Source organism: Cyclopterus lumpus, chromosome 16 (genome assembly GCF_009769545.1).
Source record: "Cyclopterus lumpus isolate fCycLum1 chromosome 16, fCycLum1.pri, whole genome shotgun sequence".
Classification (NCBI taxonomy): Eukaryota; Metazoa; Chordata; class Actinopteri; order Perciformes; family Cyclopteridae; genus Cyclopterus; species Cyclopterus lumpus.
Window position 1 is genome coordinate 11,124,454 of NC_046981.1, and position 19,451 is coordinate 11,143,904.

At 42.5% G+C, this 19,451-nt stretch overlaps 2 protein-coding genes across 3 annotated transcripts; both read left to right on the plus strand.

The window, feature by feature from the left end:
- The first annotated feature begins 579 nt into the window (after positions 1 to 579).
- LOC117745725 lies at positions 580 to 7,309 on the plus strand. The gene is made up of 6 exons (XM_034554237.1): positions 580 to 869; positions 2,503 to 2,852; positions 2,977 to 3,052; positions 3,415 to 3,493; positions 3,864 to 4,047; positions 4,187 to 7,309. Exons 2-6 carry the CDS (start codon positions 2,505 to 2,507, stop codon positions 4,793 to 4,795), a joined length of 1,296 nt encoding a protein of 431 aa, XP_034410128.1. The 5' UTR covers positions 580 to 869; positions 2,503 to 2,504; the 3' UTR covers positions 4,796 to 7,309.
- A 5,139-nt stretch (positions 7,310 to 12,448) lies between these two features.
- On the plus strand, positions 12,449 to 19,190 carry prpf3 (PRP3 pre-mRNA processing factor 3 homolog (yeast)). Of its 2 annotated transcripts, none has more exons than XM_034554063.1 (17): positions 12,449 to 12,663; positions 13,324 to 13,477; positions 14,064 to 14,194; positions 14,528 to 14,695; positions 14,785 to 14,871; positions 14,961 to 15,223; positions 15,336 to 15,454; positions 15,546 to 15,733; positions 15,853 to 16,019; positions 16,189 to 16,271; positions 17,011 to 17,154; positions 17,247 to 17,346; positions 17,455 to 17,568; positions 17,661 to 17,779; positions 18,339 to 18,416; positions 18,509 to 18,564; positions 18,658 to 19,190. In XM_034554063.1, the coding sequence occupies exons 2-17, from the start codon at positions 13,333 to 13,335 to the stop codon at positions 18,805 to 18,807; spliced, it is 2,112 nt and encodes a 703-aa protein (XP_034409954.1). In that variant the 5' UTR covers positions 12,449 to 12,663; positions 13,324 to 13,332; the 3' UTR covers positions 18,808 to 19,190. The 2 variants fall into 2 exon arrangements, with proteins under 2 accessions (XP_034409954.1, XP_034409953.1); XM_034554062.1 differs by having other exon boundaries at positions 12,461 to 12,717.
- Positions 19,191 to 19,451: the final 261 nt, after the last annotated feature.

The following is a 19,451-nucleotide window of genomic DNA, read 5'->3' on the forward strand; positions in this document are numbered from 1 at the left end:
TATATATATATATATATATATATATATATATATATATATACATATATATATATATATATATATATATATATATATACATATATATATATATATATATACATATATATATATATATGTGTGTGTGTGTTTCAGTCATAACAGATGAGATGTGAACGACTCCTCTGATTACAGGTGGGGGAAAAGGTAATCTCTGCTTCTTTGGTGTCGATGTGCATTTATTATCGTGCATATCGCCTGAGGTTTCTTATTTTCTGGCACGCTCGGTCTTTTAATGTGTTGGTCGTGAGTTGGCGTGATAAATAGTGTGCACATTCTTGATGCAATATTGATGCATCGAACATATTGATGCATCTCTCGGGCCAACGCCGGGAGTGTGTGCTCGTGTTTACACCCGCTCGCTGTAGTGGAGCAGTCCCTGCCCCCGACACCATGCGCACGGGCGACACATGAGTGGGCAGGACCGTGAGTGCCCGGGCCGCTGTCCAATCAGCGGCTAGTAGAGCGATCACTGGTTGGAAGGGCCGGCCAATAGCGTGCGGCACCGCCGGGCCGGCAGCCAATAGAATGCGCGCAAAACGTGTGCACGTGGATCCGCGCACATGTTAACGCTCGTAAACTGCCGAGAGAAAGAGCGAGCAAATACACACACCGATGAACTGGCGGCGGGGCAGTGTGTGTTTGAGAGAGAGAGAGAGAGAGAGGTAGAGAGGTAGAGAGAGAGAGAGAGAGAGAGAGAGAGAGCTGAGGCTGGACGCCCCGATGCTGCTCCAGCTCCGTGTGTATTGACGGATCTGTCGTATCAAAGTAGGAGATAAGAGCCGTTAACGATTGTTTCTGGCAGCTGCTGTTTTTATCCTACATTACTAAAGGTGAGCATTTCCTCTAACATAACGTGTTTTTCTTTTTCTTTTGTTTTATGGCTTCGTTTCACGAAGTTGTCGGCTAGCCTAGAGGAATTTCCTGTCTCGCTGTATCCTGTATGTGCCCCCGGTAATATTTGTTAATAATAGCCAAAAGCATTTTTTTTTCTCTCACTCCTCGTTGTTCCATTTATTATTATTATTATTATTATTATTATTATTATTATTATTATTATTATTATTATTATTATTATTATTATTATTATTATATTATAAACATGTTTTGGTTTACATTTGATATTTACTTTGATGTCATGTCATGTATTCTGATAATTTAAATGTTATATCCTTGTGAGACTTTTTTTTTTAAATCGTGCGGCGCAGACAGGCAGCCAACACCTGAGACGCAGCCGCATGGTCCATGCATACCTGTGCAGACTGTACCGACAAAATGCACCATCACCACCACCCTATCACACCCACTATACCTCCATCCCCACCCCATCCACCATAGGCTATGAACAGAAACACACAGGGTGTGGAAAAATAGGAATAAATACCACATTTTAGCAGTTTACTCATGCAGATGCATGTAAACAGGTTTTAAGAGGACGCAGCTTGTCTGAAGGAAAGCCAGCCACCAACCACTGATAACCTGTAAACCGAATTTGGTGTTGTTGTAAAATCAGACCTGGCTTGTTGAAAATGTGTTATATTCTTGAAGTGAAGACATGTTTGGACTCAATGAGTAGTTTGTGCCCTTTTCTCGTCAGTGTGGCCACACTGCAAAACAGTCTCCTTTGTCTGAGAGTGATTTTAGACTTTATTTCTCCTATTGATAAAAGCTGTGCTGGTGTGTGACCCCTCTAATATCCCCCACTGTGTCAAAGACCAGCGGCACTCAGAGATTACACAGAGAGCGAAAAGAAAAGAGGAAGACCGATGAAAGAGAGAGAGAGGCACATGGCCAGAGATACAGAGTGTAACATGTGAGTAAGAGTGGAAGAGGGTTTGGTCTGTGGAAGACGGATAGGAAGAGGAGCACCAGGCGTGCGCATAACGAACAGGATGAGCTGAAGGGAGAGCAGGGAGCGATGAGAGGCATACATAAATACAGCCAAAGAGGAAGAGGTTTGTGTGTGTGCGTGTGTGGGTGTGTGAGAGAATCCAAGGGGGGATGGAGAGCAAGCCTGAGACAGAGAGGAGGGGCTAGAGAGAGCACCGGAGGCAGAGAGAGAGAGAGAGAGAGAGAGAGAGAGAGTCTACAAGCTCCCATCCCCCTCACAGTTTGCTCTCCTTTCCAGTCTCCGATCTCCTCAATGGGAGCCAGACATGCACTACCATTGTGTGCCCACTGCCTACCCCCAGTCCCACTCTGCAACATGTTAAACTAGGGCACTGGTATACCCACCATTTTGAGGTTGGTATTTTTGGGAGCGAGAGAGGGAAAAATAGAGTATTTCCAAATGGAAAGCAGTTCTTTGCTATTCTGTTTGTCACTACTTGTGTCTCCATTTACCCTGCCACTCATTCTAGTAGCAAACTGCAGATTTGGGGTGTTTAACCAAGTCTTTTAAGTTGTTTCTTTATAAGCTTAGCTGACTGTTAAAATAACCACAACCCTCTGCTTCTTCCCCAACAGCAATGCAGTCCAAGGGCAGCACTTCCTCCCAGCCCTCCTTCGATTCCCTGAGCTTAAGTGACAGCCTATTGTTCAGCGACTCGGAGCAGGCAGAGGATGACACAGACGTCTTTCTGACAGACAGCTCTTCCTCTGTCATCATCGGCGGGGCGGTTGGGGCTGCGGCCAATGGAGACAAGGGGTCGGAGAGTCCCGGGTCCCAGTGGACGTGCGATGACTTCACAGATAAAGAGGAAGAGGAGGCCTACAGGTCGGAGAGCGGCAGCAAGGCAACTCGCATCAGTTTAGACAAGAAAGAGCCAACAAGCCAGATCCCCAAATCACAGGGAGACGTGCTGTTTGCTCAAAAGGTAAGGGACTGATGAGAAGAGGGATGACGGAGCAATGTATGAAGAGGAAAGCCCAGCAGAATGGTTCAGACGGCGAGGCCTAACCCAAACCCAGTAGTAATCTATTTTCCTCTTCCTCTGTCAGTGTGCTGAGCTACAGGGTTTTGTGAGGCCCATGCTGGAGCTGCTGAATGGACTGAAGAGGGGCCGATTCGATCGAGGTAAGCATCCTTACATCGCCGCTTACAGTCAAGCCCACGTGCAGACTGGCAGCCAAAGTTGTAGAGGCGGAACATGGGTTTATATGAGCCGTGTGGCCTCAGTCCATTTCAATAGCGACTTCCTTTGTGCAGTAGTCTGTATTGACGCAGCCTATTGATGTAGTCCAAAGTGCAGCGTGTGTGAAGCGACAGTCTTGTGGCTGACTCATCAGCTCACGAGAGTTCTCTGATATCACAAGTGAAAGTGGTGTGTGCCCGTGTGTCTGTCTGTGTCAGAGAGGAAAGAGAGTGTGTGCGTGTTTACACGTGCATGCAGTTTGCTGTGCAAATGCTGACTGCGGGATTCTGCATTCGATTGACAGGTTTGAGTAGTTTCCAGCAGAGCGTCGCCATGGATCGAATCCAGAGGATTGTGGGTGTTTTACAGAGACCCAACAGCGGGTAAGATGTGGTCCACATTGCCCCACCATCAACCCTCCGTGTCTCCCTGACTCATTCTTGTCTTGCCTCTGCTTCACTAGACACTACATCTTTGCTCGATTTGAGCATGTAAATGATCATTTAATTGGACTTATAAAAGAAAGAATCAGTGAAGTGGTCTTCCATTTGAAGCCTCATCTTCTGGTCCATGTTTTATTGAACAGTCTTTCTAGGTAAAGTTACAGAATGGCAGTGCAGAGAAACACCAGACTTCAGATTAATATGCAGGGCCATACACCTCCAGGTTTATTCCAATGGTATACCACAATAGCATTGACAACTTCTCCTCAATTGAAATGTTTATTTTGTATTTGTTTGTATGTTTTTGTAGGGAGAAGTACCTGAACACTCTGCTCCAGGTGGAGATAATGCTGAAACTTTGGTTTCCTCAGATCCACACTCAGGTTGTCTCTGCAGCCTCCAGCGTCGCCGCATCCCCCGCTCCCTCCCTCCATGATACGTCTCGCTCCACCCCGCCTCACAAGCACAAGGATCAGTTACACATTCCCGTGAAGGTGAGAGCAGAAGCATTCCTACCTGTGCGTGTGTGCGTGCGTGAGTGCACACACACACACACACACACACACACCGTCATCATCTCCACAAATGTAATTCTATATTCAATCGAAAACTACTCTCCTGCTAATTTTTCAGAAGCGCAGACTCAGCTGGACAGGTACGGACTCTCCCACGCCTTCCCCTGTGCTTCTCAAGTGCCCTCGTATTAGTGCAGAAGAGAAGAGAGTGAAGACAGATTGTGATGAAAGGGACGGCACTCCTTCTCCATCATCGGCGCCTGATGCAAACCAAAAGTCCGCGGATGTGGCCGGCAACAACCAGCTGAACGAGGACACAACGGGAAAAGACAGTGACGGCGAGGAACTTAGCAAGCAATCAAAATACAAAGCCGGTCAAAGCTCTGAGCCGAGCCTGACGTGGGTTCACGTGGCCCCCATCCTGTCCCCACGAAAGGCCTGCCCTTCCAATGAGAGCACAACAGTAGCAGGTAACAATGAAAAGCAGCCCGTCACTCCGCTCCTCCCGCTCAGAAGGAGGGGCAGTCCAGAGACACAAGACAGCTCCATCTCTTCTACCACGCACTACAAGCACCCCAAAAATCTGAAGAAGCCAATCCGGTGCCAAAGCCAGCCCATTACTGGACACCCGAGTGAGAGTGAGAACAGCGAGATGTGTCGGGGTCCGAATCAAGCTCCTCAAGCCCCACCTGCGCCTTTGCCGGAGGTGTGCCCCACCCCCCCGTAGACCTGATGCATTGAGCAAAGAGCCCGGCAGCCCTGCTCTTTTACACCACCGGGCTTAAAGCTGCTGCGTGAGAAAGAAGAGGAGAAGCTGAATGCCTGCGATTATAAATGCATTAAAGGGAGGAAGGGGAGGAAAGAACTTGTAGGTGATAAATGTTGAAGACAAATGATGGATCTTACAAAAACCCTCGTCAAAACCACAATTGCAACCAGTGTTTTGAACATAATAAATAAATAATGTAGACTGTATTGATCCCACAGTAGGGAAATTCTTCTCTGCAGTTAACCCATCCTTAGTTATTAAGGAGCAGTGGGCTGCAGTAAAAAAAAACATCTGGACACACTGTGTTGAAATGAATCTAAACCAATAGAGTTGATCATGACAATTACATTATAATTTAAACCTGCGCAAAAGCAGTTGTGGTTGAGGGGACAGCGAAGGAAACCTAAAGCTGAGAGTCTATTTGCAGCTTATTGAGCAATGATCATGGGAGAGATTTTGAAGCACTGTGAGGAGCAAATAATAGTTTCTCCTCCACATGAAAGCAATCACTGTATTCAGAGATGACTGTTTCTGCAGACATCTAACTTGAGGGGCACACTCAATCCAAAATGAGAAAAGCTGATGTCAACATTGAGAATGAAAGGTTTATTTTGAATGAGGTAACTTCGATCCAGAGTGAGTAACACACGCTTGAAGTTACCTTCACTTGTAGATAGAATCTGGCTTGAAGAGGAAGCGTGACACCGGAGTCATTGAGTATCTTGTAGCCAGCAATGTGAGAAATGGAGTGTACAGAATGCAGCATTATACTGTACGTGTGTGGTGTGTTAGAGTCATCTGAGACTGTGGAAAAAAGTTCAACTCTCGAATGTAATTCAACTGTTTGGGCGCTTTGGCATCGGGGAGGTGATCAGCAATCAGAGGTAAACTGTTCTCGTCCTCACAGTTAATTTATTCACGTGTTGACCGGACTGCATTTATTTATTGTTTGTATTTATTTATTGGGCAGCTGAATATTTTTTGCCTGCTGTGCGCTTGCATAGTGTGGCCGACACTTGTTTTGAGGGGATTTGGAAGATGCTGTTGACAGTTTGTGGTTGTTATCGCTATCAAAACGAGGGTGATGAAGACGAAGGAAGTGAAGTGTTATGATTGGATTATTGGACTACTGTGCCTTTTTACCAAATAGGATGTGTTCAGAAAAGCATTTGGTGCTTTCATTGCATTTTTACTGCATTTTGATTGTTTTCTTGAATTTCACAAAACCGGTGCACATTCAATCATGAGAGTCATTTTCATTTTGCTTCTTAAGTGAGTACACACAGCATACAAACAAACCGACAGTATCATCAGCAATCTATTTACTGCTTTAAAAAAAAAAAAACCTGTCTGCCTACATGTCCAACCTTAACACACACCAACGGCAGTGGCTACTATTTGTCATATAGTACTGAAGTGTAGCCTCCCTTTGGAGCTTTTTGTTCCTCTCCTTCTGATCAATAGAGGAACAGACTGGACCGCACGTGAAGCTGGTGCCCTTGAAAACTTGAAAAACAGAAAATCTAATTGTACGGGAGGACATCTTTCTTTGCACCACCCTCCACTGCTGCTATTGTTGTTTTGATTCCAGTTCTAATTTACATGTTTGAGGAGAAAAATCTGCTCACAATATTCTTCTTAATGTAGGAGTTGTTTTTTTTAGCGATGTGACTATTGCAAAAGTATTGTAAATATTTAGACTAAAAATATTTTTTAAATTTTGTATGAGTGGTTCATACACTATTTACATAAATGGAGAGGGGGGATATCCACGTTCCTGTCTCCTCCAAAACAGTGAACACCACATTTGAACACAGAGCCACTGGCAGCCTCCATTTTACTGCCTGCGTTTGGAGTAAAGAGAGGAACGACCCTCAGTCACAGACCCAGAGTCAGACCGTCTTACCTCATCCCACCTTCAAACATGACGGTACGATGTGCCAGACGCTGATTCTGGATCAGAGGCTGGGGGTGTCCTCCACAACACTCCGGTTTTTATATGGTTATGGAATGACAGAGAAACCAATTGCACTTCTTTTACATTGTTTATGTCCTATTTACATGTGTGTTTTCTACTGCAACGACCACTGCTGGTTGGTCTGGAATACTATTTTTTGTTTATTTTAGCTGCTTCAACTGTAAAAGCTGACTGTAGTTCCCTCCTCGCCTCCCCTCCCCCAACTCTGCTGCATTTGTCTGCCCTTGCCCTCTCTCCTTCATCTCCCTCAATCCTGTTAGCATCTTTTCTATCGAAACTAAACTCTCTCTCTCTCTCTCTCTCTCTCTTTACATGCTATTACTCTTCTGGCTACTTTTTCAATAATGATGAACAGAAAAAGAAAAAAAAACTTTTAATAAATGACACATTTTCGAAATCTGAAATGTCTGTAATGTTGCACTCGTCTGGTAAACTTTTATACATTTATTTGTGTACCAACATTGGGATTTTTTTTTTTTTCTTCATTTGATATGCAACGATGTGAGTGAGACTCCTGTTTTGGATAGCAGCTCTCATTAAACAGATGTGTGACTCAGTGGGGTGCAGATTTACAGACTTTATAATTTGAAGTGTGGGTGGGAGGGGTGGGGGGTGAGAAGGAGGGGCGGCCGGGTGTGAGACCACAGTCTCGGTAATCTCACTGGCAGTAGTGGGGGAGCTGACTGATCCTCCAACCAGCTGCCTCTACAGAGCGAAACATATAGCTTATGTGTTGTTTATTTCACGAGATTACAATAAGTAAATACCTCCTATAGGTGGTAGAGAAGAGCCTGCAATGAATTCTTATACTGTAACAGAGCAGTCAAACAGGCTGACGTCTGATCCCTGATGTGGTGGTTTTAGTCCCTCTAAATAAAAAATCAAAGGGGTAGAGTCAATAGTGAACCTCACCACAGCGCCCTGTGCTCCTGTTACAGTCCAGAACACCGCCGTGTTGCCAGGGATGTGTTTGTAAACCACAATAGGTCATTTTTATATATCTTAAACATGATCGACGAAGAAAACTTAAAGTTAATTGTAATATAATGTAAAATATATTTTTCATTTTCACATATAATAGTAGTCACAGTGAAAAACACCAAAGCTGTGAACACAAAGCTGAGGACGATTAGTGATGAATGTTTTTAAAAATAAAAAACTATTTTGATAACTAAATATTCTCATTGCCAATGTGAGGTTTTGCTATTTTTGGTGTTTTATATCTTTGGCTTCTGGATTTACAGTCTGACAAAACAAAGTGCTTCGAAAATATTCACTATATTTTTACTACATTTTATAGACTAAAAAAATAATCATTCAATCGAGAAAAAATATTTGAAGATGGCTCAATCATTGAAGTAATTGTTAGTTTTAGCTCTGATTTCATATATTTAATCAAATATTAAATATTATTTAAATTAGATTCCGAATAAAAAATTATGAAAGATTCACCATTTTCTCCGCACGCATCACATCCATGCGCGAGCACATGGGCACGACTTTGGCACATTTTAAGAGGGTGTGGTTTGAAATCAGCCATGCCACACACACACACACACACACACACACACACACACACACACACACACTCACACACACACACACACACACAAACGCATACACGTACACACAGATATACCCAGAGTCGTAAACATGCCACTCCCCACTGCACGCTCTGTCTGACACACTGACTGGCTGATTTTGTGATGGGCCTGTCTCTGACACACTGACTGTGTGCTCCGTTACAACAACAACAGAGACCGCCCTCCCTCCCTCCCTCTCTCTCTCCCTCCCTCCCTCCCTCTCTCCCTCCCTCCTCCCCGCTCTCTCTCTCCCTCGCTCTCGGCCCCCCCTTGTATCCATGCAGTTTTTAGCAGAGAAGCCCTTGCCCTCCACCCCCCCCCCCCCCCCCCCCCCCCTTTCGTTCTCTGGAGGATGTAAACGAGGGGCAATAAGAAAAGTACGGGAAGAGGATGTGTGGAGGACATCGAGAGGAGACATGACCTCACTCTGTTTTTTGGGGAGCATGAAGGACATTTGTTGTTTTTTCACCATTTTTTGTTTTGATTTTATATGTTTTCTTTCAGTTTTTGCTTCCTACAATATTGTTTTAATGTTTAGATAAGTGTCATTCTGCCACTACATTACAGCCAAGTTATCACGCTGTATTTGTAGCAGTATGACACCACATGGTCAGCAGCAGGTTGGCTGAATCAGTGATTGTTATTGTGCTCAGTTGTTTTCTGAGTATTTAAACAGCATGCGTTGGATTAACTGAGCGTGTTAGTGCGTGCATCAATAGGATTGCACAGAATGAACTTACTGCCCCTTTTATCCCTTGTTTTTAATTCTTTTTATTGGTTTTAACAAGTTGATGGTTTAAGGCTGTCAGTCCAGTTCTGCTGCATGAGCTATGTGCACAATGACAGGAATGACACAATGAGGCTCTTATTCACTTATTCTAAACTCCCCTCCCCCACAATACCCTCACTGCACTCCAGTAAAACTCACGTGAGGTGAAGCCACACTGTGACTTTACAACTACCCACATTTGTGCTCACACAAATGCACAGACACAGTTGGAGCATGCTCACACACTTGTTTTTACTCACCCAAAGTCCTCAGGGGGGGTTAGTGCAAACTAGTCCCAAAACAACCTTGATGCTCATTAAAATTGCAGAGTGGCCGGTGAATGGAAATCAGAGATACTTCGAAGTCATATCTGCCCTGCTTGCAGCTCTCAGCGATCGCGGGCCTTGACGTTCTGGCCACCATCTGTGGTCCCCATCACTGTGATGCCACCAACAGGGGACACGGTAAAGACAAGGGATACCATGACTACATGTTCAAGGACGCACGTGTATCTCATGACATTGTGTGGGATAGTTGGGGCACGGCCGAGCTCCTCGTCAGTTTCTTTGGCCTGAATGTGTTATTGGGAGCCCGCTGGTGATGACGCCATCTTACGACTGCTCAATTATTCAAGTACAGTGAGTGAAAGGGAAACACCAGCTAGAATATACTGCGTAAAGAAAGAAAGAAAGAAAGACATGTACACTTGTATTGCATTTGACCCATCCTTAGTTATTAAGGAGCAGTGGGCTGCAGTGAAGTGCCCGGGGAGCAATTGCGTTCAGTGTCTTGCTCAAGGACACTTCAACATGCAACTAATGGGGCGAGCGGGGATCGAACCGGGGACCTTGCGGTAGGCAGACTTGGCAAACAGGGGGGGTTATCAATCAAACAAAAGTAAGAGGTTAAAGCATGTACTCTTAGTCAACGACTTGGGCTTTAGTGCTAGTACTTGCACTCCCTGACACACACACACACACACACACACACACACACACACACACACACACACACACACACACACACACACACTGAGGCCCTAGCAGCCCATTTGTGTGAATTAAAGACAGCAGAGCCCCATGAGATTATATATTCCAAGATGAATTACAGCCCCTTTCAGATACAATAAAATAAAACTGGGTCATCATGATGAAATGCACCATAACTACACACTTGATGAATAAAAAAAACGGTGTAAAGGAATGTAGGAAATATCTTAAATGAAGTAATACATTATGCACTTTTGTAATATTTATTGGGTGGTGGCTATAATGAACATTAATACATCTGCAATTACATTGTGATTTAGTAGGTTGAGGAGGAAATTGAAAGGAAACACTTATGTGAGACTCAACAATTAGTGCATTGCCAATAGTGGACTTAGAAAAACTTCAGACTAAATGCCTGCCAGTGATTTAATAGATGAATTCTTACAGCTCTCACCACACGCCCCCATGATGCTGTATAACACTTGTTTTAGCTGCACAGACAAGTGGTACAAGAGTGTGTGTGTGTGTGCGTGTGTGCTTTGTTTTGTTATGTGTGTGTACTTGTATAGAAATATCTGTGGTATTGTCATATTATGTGCTGAGGTGCCAACGAGGAATTCAGGTTGACCATGGGTGGTTGTGGTGATAGTGATGGTGGAGGGAGTGTGTTGTTTACTGGCACGCTTTTGTTTTCGATTACAAACAGAATAAGGCATTAATCTCAAATGTCTAATATTTTTTATTAATAAATCTACCAATTAATTTGACTAATTTGGTATTTTCCCACGAGTTCCCAGAGCACATGGTGACGTCTTGTTCTGTCTTGTTCTGTCTTGTTCTGTCTTGTTCTGTCTTGTTCTGTCTTGTTCTGCCCAACCAGTTACAAAACTAAAGATATTCAGTTGTCATATAAGACAAACAAAAGCAGCACATATTTACATTTGCTAAGTTGGAATCAATTTATTTTTCATTTTGGCCAACAAAGTTTCTTTAAAGTTACAAACAAAATAGTTTCAGCTTAAAAGTCACCTAAAAAATAACAGATTAATCAATAAGAAAAAAACTATAACATGCCGTGTGTCTATTCAGTTCATCACGACAGATACACACACTTAGTGAGCGTAAGCAAGGACGTGGATTGTTGTAGAGGGAGTGGTGGGGTTGATCGGCCGACTGGTGTAGTAGCCTCAGGCTCTCGACTGCATTCATGCTCACACTCCTGCACTCAGTTGACCCACATCATGCAAAGATAGAGAAAGAAAGGGGAGGGGCCTACAGAGGAAGGAAACCGAGATCACATGATTATGAGTGTTTTTATGACTAGTCTGTGGTTAGTTAGGCAATAGCTAGGCAATGTTTTACTAGACTGAGTAGTGATAAAAGGAGTTTATTGATAGGTTGGACTTTTACCATGTTTTTAGTCTTGAGTCATAACTTTAGGGTGGACAAGTGGAAATGTAAGGTAATCAAACCCACTTGTGTTGATTCCGTTCATTTTCAGGTTAATACGCAATTTAATGCATTTAATATCAACTTTGGAGATGGACAGAACATCTTTTATGTTTGCTGACAACTTTTACAGAAGAGGCATTATAATTAGACGCCATTGATAAATAGAACAAATAATAGCTCTTGGACGATGTTGACGATGTTGGTCATCTAGCATGTCTACCTTTGGCTGGCTCAATAAAATTGTGCTAGTAACCAAAGCTGCTACAATAGTGGAAGACCAAGTAATAACCAATTACAAATACACATATTGATAATATGATGCATGGAAGTTATAGTATGAAATAAACATTTAAACATTTAGTTTATCTTTTAAGGGTATTGTGCATTATCTGGTGGTTTAAACTTGAGTAGTAAAGTTCACTCTTGACCTTGAACAGTTTGAACAGTGTGACAATTTTTCTCTATATACATACATATTGTTGTGCGATTGGGGGCAGTTGCAGATATCAACTGCAGTGTTTGAAACTTACTAGACAAAGTTACAATGATTAAATACAATTTGAAGGTCATTGTACTCTTTATTGTGTATGCTTTCTTAAAATGATATAGCGACTACACTGCACTTCAGAGGGAACTAATGTAAAACATGAATAAGGTTAGGAGAAACTTGATTAAAGTAACATATTGTGTTGGTTTTATGGAGAAAATAGAAGAAGAAACAACGTTTGGCCCAGTTCTTTCATAATGTGTAACAATACCACTGTTTAACATCCTCTTTTAGAGCCTTTTCATGTTTTTCTCATACAAACTTTACTTCACTAGAAACCTGACGCTTCGTCACAATGTTCAAAGAAACCAGGGTTACCATTACCTTGAAGGAAACCCCTTCCCTCCTGCGCCGCTAGGTGGAAACAACGAGCTTTTGACCGACAAGACTGCGCGGAAACGGCCACGAGGAAGAAGCCGCAGCGTCCATTTCCTCTTCCGGGTCCGGGACAAACAAACGTCGTGTGAACGGCGCGACCAAACTGAAACTTTTACAGAAAACTTACCAGGTCTGAGTGTTTCACGTGTTTTCAACGTCATACTTTGTGTTCGACGTAAACAACGTAAGTCCAATAAAGGATAACGGCGTAATTGAAATGTGTGTAGGTCCAGCTCATATTCTGCGGTAGCAGCGTGCTAACGGTAACGACGTTAGCTCGGGAGTTTTGGCGGATGTAACGTAAATGGGTTTCTGCTTGTGTGTTGATCCTGGTTAGCACGTTTGTTCAGCGAGTCTAACATCATAGCTGCCTACTGACAAGCAACATAACTGGGTGAATGGGACTGTTTTGAGTACCATTAAGTAATGGGACGTTTGCGTGTGTAACGCTACGTGTGTGGTTATAACGTATTCAAAGCTCTTCAAAGTTACAAGTACGGTGCTATTATATGCAACTTGTGTGACATCGCAGCACTGAATGTGGAGTTCCTTGTAGCCCACATTTTTTAATGAAAACGTTGTTGCCCTTATTTACTCTGATCTGTTCCCACTTGGCGTTGTGTTGATGCTGTTTCTTGTGTCATATGTATTCTATGAGAATGTCTTGAAGACAATGTTATACATACAATATTAGCTCTGTTTGGGATTGTCATATCAGTGTGACTGTCCCAAAGAGACACAAACCTAATGATAATACCGCCAATGTTTTACATTTTGTGATGTTCTGTAGGATTGGAAGATGTCTCTTCCTAAACGGGAGGTCGAGGAGATGAGGCCATGGGTGGAGCGGACTGTAAAGAAGGTCCTGGGTTTCTCAGAGCCCACTGTGGTTACTGCTGCTTTGCACTGTGTTGGAAAAGGACTGGACAAAAGGAAGACCGCGGGTAACTGATAACGATTTGAGACCGGCTGTGTTTTATCCAGATAGTCAACATCCAGTTAGGACAAAATGCCCTTTTTACTGGACACCACTTGTGATAAGTAAACTTCCTAACCATAATTCATTTTATTTATATGTAAGATGAAGCCATGGTTAAACAGAGGAAGAAGAAAAACGATGGTTCACTTAACTGTATGTTTGACCGTTAAAAGGTTGTCCAAATTGTTTGAGTAACCCATCAGTGTTTGGGGTGATTGTCAAGCTGCAGGATCACAACATAGTTGATTAAGTAGTCTTTCAATTAGATCAGGGACAGCAATGATCAAAGCAATACATCCCAAACAACCTTTATTGTGATTGAAACTGTCAGCATTCAAAGAAAGTCAGAGTTTGCTTTCTTATACTCTGTATATTGATCCACGTGAAAAATGTGAATCATCAAAAGGTCCTGATTTCCGTTGTACATTTTTTACAGCACAGGGGGGGTGATTGACTGGAGCGTACTGCACATCCTTCTTGACTCAACTGTCACACTTTTATGATAAATTAATGGATTGGTGCTAATTATGGATCACTCATTTCCACTTCAGACCAGCTACGTCCCTTCCTTGATGACTCTGCTGGAGGTTTTGTGGAGTGTCTTTTTGAAGCTTTGGAGGAAAGCCGCAGTTCACGTGGCAACAAAGGAGCAGGAGAAAAGCACCGCAAGAGAGACCTCAAGGTAAGCAAACAATCACAAACTTCATCAGGTCACCTCTGTATTGCCACGACATACTAAGTCTGCAGCTATAAATTATTTTAGTAATAAAGTATTCTTATAAGTATCCTACATATTAAGACCATAAATAGTATTACAAAAGTGTAAAGGTCAGGTAATCAGACATAGCCTGTGCACATGCTCAGTGTGATTACTTTAAAAAACTAGTTTACTCAATGTGCTGAGATTATTGACAGGAGCAGAAAATCATATGAGATTATTATACGTCTAATCATATTATTGAACTGTCTAAACACACATGTTTGGCTTAAATGTGATATTGGTGTTTGGTTTCAGGATGTTTTTGGTGATGAGACTGAAATTGGTGTCGTACGAGAAACTCCAGAGATAAAAGAAGTGGTGGCACCAAAGAGAAAACGGGTTCCTCGCTTCGAGGAGGTAGAGGAACCTGAGGTCATACCTTGTCCTCCATCTGAGAGCCCTGGCATGCTCACCAAAATGCAGGTATGAGATACCTTTTTCTGACTTGACTGAGATTGTAACTAAATACCTTTTTATGATACATTAACTAACCCTTTCTCTGTATTAAATAGATAAAACAGATGATGGAAGCCGCTACAAAACAGATTGAAGAGAGGAAGAAACAATTGAGCTTTTCCTCTTCAGTCCCTGCAGCACAAGTAAATAATCCCCTTTTTTCATCATACATTTCATATAACGCCAAATTATTTCTCACTAACTTTAGCGGTTGCCCTTTCTAACACCACAGTCACAGATGGAAATCCCTCAAATCTCACGGCTTCTCGGCACAGCCGCTGCTGCAGGCGGAGGTGGTGCCTCATCTATCGCTCCGTCCCAGGCTGCCAGTTTTATGAATGATGCTATCGAGAAGGCCCGCAAGGCTGCTGAGCTTCAGGCCCGCATCCAGTCCCAATTAGCCATGAAACCTGGTATCCTCGGAGCCCTGGGGAACGCTGGGCCCCACAACCTAGTGGCACTAGCTAATTTACACGCTATGGGAATTGCCCCACCGTGAGTAATATCGCATTAGTAAGGATTTTATGATGGGAGGGGGTAAAGGAGGACGTGTATTTGTTGATACGTTATTGAAAAAATAGACTGCTTCCTCTGTGTCCCCTTATAGGAAAGTTGAAATCAGGGAGGTGAACAAGCCAACCCCTCTTATTCTGGATGACAAGGGAAGAACTGTGGATGCTAGTGGCAAAGAGGTTGAACTCACACACCGCATGCCAACACTGAAAGGTATGTGTACAGTGGTCCAATACCTGTGTACACACAGTCTTATTTTTGTTACCTTGGTTTTTCCTCAATTCGTTCCCCTCCATATTTGTAGCTAACATTCGAGCGGTAAAGAGGGAGCAGTTCCGTCAGCAGCTGAAGGAGAAGCCTGGGGAGGACTTGGAGTCCACATCCTACTTCGACCAACGTGTGTCTATTACACCAGCTCAGCGCCTTCGCAGGGGCTTCAAATTCCATGACCAAGGGCGCTTTGAGAAGATTGCTCAGAGAATAAGAACTAAGGTTGGATTCAGCTCCTAAACGTTCACGTCAGCAGTTGTCTCATTCTGATTATTTGGAATAAGACATACAATTAAATAATGGTGTTTTGTCCCTCCTGCATTGATCTTGACCTCAATCAGGCCCAGTTGGAAAGGTTGCAGAATGAGATTGCCCAGGCAGCAAAGAAGACAGGAATCCAGGCTTCCACCAAGTTGGCACTGATTGCCCCTAAGAAAGTAATTGGAGACGGCTCGGTGCCCCACATTGAGTGGTGGGACTCCTACATCCTGCCCTACAACGTAGACATGTAAGAAAGTACATCTAACCCAGAAACTTCTAGTTTAAGTTAAATATTAAAAGTGCCCTTTATCTCATTCTCACTGCCATGGCAGAGCTGCATAATGATTGATAATGCAGTCTGTACAATCGACTTACTGTAGTTAACCGGCATGCTTTCCCCTCCTTATCAAATAAAGATCAGTCGACACATCATTTGAAGAGTTGGAGCTCTTTGGTGTGACCAATCTGGTAGAACATCCTGCCCAAATCAGCCCTCCAGGTACGTGTTTGGAAGATAAAACGTCTGCACACTGCTAAAACGTGCTCCCAACATATGTTTGTTAAAACATGAACATTTCTGTCCCATAACGATTTCATGAGGTAGGAGTGCACTCAGAGAGAGATACCATTTGGCATTGAAATTAGCATGAAGCTGGTGAGTTAATTAGTATTAAGTAGTATAGGTAATTACATAAACATTTCAAATTAAATCGGACTACATTAAGAATAGAAATGATAAATATGAAAATATACAATTTATCATTATTTTGTGTACGATTGCACTTTAGACAACTATTTTCTCAATTACTCTTTAATTTATGGCACAATGATTCCCACTGTAAAAGGAAACTTAAAAGTTGCCAATACAATTGCAATTCATAGGTTGTCCCTTTCACTGATGTGTGTGTGGGATTATAAATGATGATACATTTACATTCAAATTTGTTGTCGTCACACAGACCGTGATCCTAGGCTTTGTTATGGGATGCTTTTGCAGTCTGGAGGACAACATTTATTTTACATTTGTCCACTAGGTTTTAACAATGTGCAGACGTGACATACTTGTTTTGTTTGTTCTGTCTGTCCTCTATGTGCATGCTCTAATTTTTTCACTTCTTCCATGTGCTTACCATCCATTACACACCTTTTTTATGAACGGACTGAATTTAAATTATTTCAACAATACCATAATTAACTGTAATTGTTACAATATGTATATATTGTATACTCTTTCTCAGTTGACACAGATAAGCCAGTAACGCTGGGCGTTTACCTGACAAAGAAAGAACAGAAGAAACTAAGAAGACAGACACGTAGGGAGGGACAAAAAGAAGTCCAAGAGAAGGTTCGTCTGGGACTGATGCCTCCACCAGAACCCAAAGGTACACACACACACATACACACACATTTCTAGTATTACAAACTATTACAATAATGAATATGCACATAACGGATGTTTGCTTTCATTTTTCAGTACGCATCTCTAACCTGATGAGAGTGCTGGGGACGGAGGCCGTTCAGGACCCCACGAAGGTGGAGGCCCACGTCAGAGCGCAGATGGCCAAGAGACAGAAGTTAGTAACGGCGCTACACTCTCGTCATTTTGAAATTTTCTTTTTAACTTTGTATGATGATTAATTATTTCTTTATGTTGTTTTCTAATCGTGTTCCCTTCTTTGCAGGGTTCATGAGGATGCCAATGCAGCCCGCAAGCTCACAGCGGAGCAGAGGAAAGAGAAGAACGTCAAGAGGCTAAAAGAAGACCTCAGTGATGGTGTTCACATTGCAGTGTACAGGTGTGCATTTATAGCTAGAGGTCACATACTGTAGTTCAAATATATAGTGGAGTGTGTGTGTCTAATTTAAGCGCCTTACCTTCCCTGTCCAGGATCCGTAACCTGCACAACCCTGCTAAGAAGTTTAAAGTGGAGGCCAATGCCAACCAGCTCTACCTGACAGGCACTGTAGTTCTGCACAGAGATGTCAACCTTGTTGTGGTGGAGGGAGGTACGGGACGACACTGACACGTGCCAAATCAAACCGATCAACGCTCAGTCTCTTTCAAAAAGCATAGCTAGTGCTTTTAATTACCTAATTTTTTATATTCTGTTAATTGCTGTTGGGGGGGAGGTTTCAGATTTAAGTAAGATTCTGATAATCAACTAACTAACTTAGATAATATTGTCTTTCAGTCACTCGGTGGATCTCACCGATTTCACCATTCATGTTTTCTTTAAAAATAAACAGTTGGTATAACCTTTTTTCAAACGTCATACTGTACTTAATCCCCCAAATATTAGAAAATGTCCGGTGTTTGGTTTATTATCCCACATTTTTTTTGTGTTGTCTTTGTCATTATGACTTAAAACTGTAATGTTATTCCATCTCATCTACGGTGTGACGGTTTTCACTTCTTGTGCTCAATTAGATGTGTATTGTGTAGGCCACACTGGGCGATTTTAGATGGCTGAGGTTCTGCAAGGTTTTATTATTTCTGCCAGCCCATGACAAATTAAAGCAGTGGGATAATCAATCTTCAAATCTAAATTTCTCCCTCTTTTTTCAGGCCCTAAATCCCAGAAAAAGTTCAAGAAGCTGATGTTGCATAGAATCAAATGGGAGGAACACAACAGTAAAAGAGATGGTGAGAGTGGCGTGACTTTTGAGTCTTTTGTGTTTCATTTCTTGGTGCTAATTTCAGGGATACTAAACTCTTAATTTTAATTTTTTAATTAGATCCAGATGCCGATGATGATACAAAGCGGAACAACAAGTGCTGGTTAATTTGGAACGTGAGTGTTCACACATGCTGTCTGACTTAAATATATTGACACGATTTTATGTGTGATCTCATTCAAGTCTAATGGTTCCTCTTGCTTCTCCAGGGCACAGCTAAAGAGCGAAATTTTGGGGAGATGAAGTTCAAGCAGTGCCCGACAGAGAACATGGCCAGAGAACACTTCAAGAAACACGGCACAGAACACTACTGGGATCTAGCTCTCAGCAAGAGTGTGTTGGACAACCCAGATGACTGAAACCTCAAATAACTCCCCCTTCTACACGATTCACACCCTCACAGCCATGTGGTCCTCACTACTGACTGGCTGCCTTTAACTGAGGACTGACCGACATAATCAAGAGACTTGAACATAGAAAAGGAGGAACAATAAAACTGTGTGGATGCTTTTGCAAGAATGTGTGTGTGTCTGTATGCCGGTGTCAGTGTTCATCATTTTGTTGGTAGGCTATTTTGTCATATTACAATATGACAGGTTGCACTGTGATGTAAATCACTTCCCCAAAGCTGTTTGTGATGTCTAGACTCTTGTGTCGAAAACCACATGATAATAAACCATGTATGAGTAAAAGTAGTGAATAATAAATGCCCCATCAGTGAATGGCCACATGTTTAAACCCAGCAGTATTCATGGGTCTTGTTTCAACATTGTCCCCAGACGAATTATAATTACCAGTACATTTTACTGAATTCAAAGTTCCCAATTACATTTATTATTTTTTTCTTGAGAAATTAGCACCTATTTAACTCTTTGTAATTAACGTTACAGTCTCAGCCTTAAATAAACTACATTCAACTGACTTCTGTCTGTTTTTCCCGTCAGTTGGAAACGACTCGTCTCATATTTAACATGAGACAAACGTATTGTATTCCATGTTGTCT

Bases quoted from the DNA above. Each gene is read 5' to 3' on its own strand.
- LOC117745725 (XM_034554237.1), top strand. From the start codon at position 2,505: ATGCAGTCCAAGGGCAGCACTTCCTCCCAGCCCTCCTTCGATTCCCTG. The intron at 2,853-2,976 runs GTAAGGGACTGA...TTCCTCTGTCAG, and splicing joins ACGTGCTGTTTGCTCAAAAG to TGTGCTGAGCTACAGGGTTT. The intron at 3,494-3,863 runs GTAAGATGTGGT...ATGTTTTTGTAG, and splicing joins TTACAGAGACCCAACAGCGG to GGAGAAGTACCTGAACACTC.
- prpf3 (XM_034554063.1), top strand. From the start codon at position 13,333: ATGTCTCTTCCTAAACGGGAGGTCGAGGAGATGAGGCCATGGGTGGAG. The intron at 14,195-14,527 runs GTAAGCAAACAA...GTTTGGTTTCAG, and splicing joins ACCGCAAGAGAGACCTCAAG to GATGTTTTTGGTGATGAGAC. The intron at 18,417-18,508 runs GTGAGAGTGGCG...TTTTTTAATTAG, and splicing joins ACACAACAGTAAAAGAGATG to ATCCAGATGCCGATGATGAT.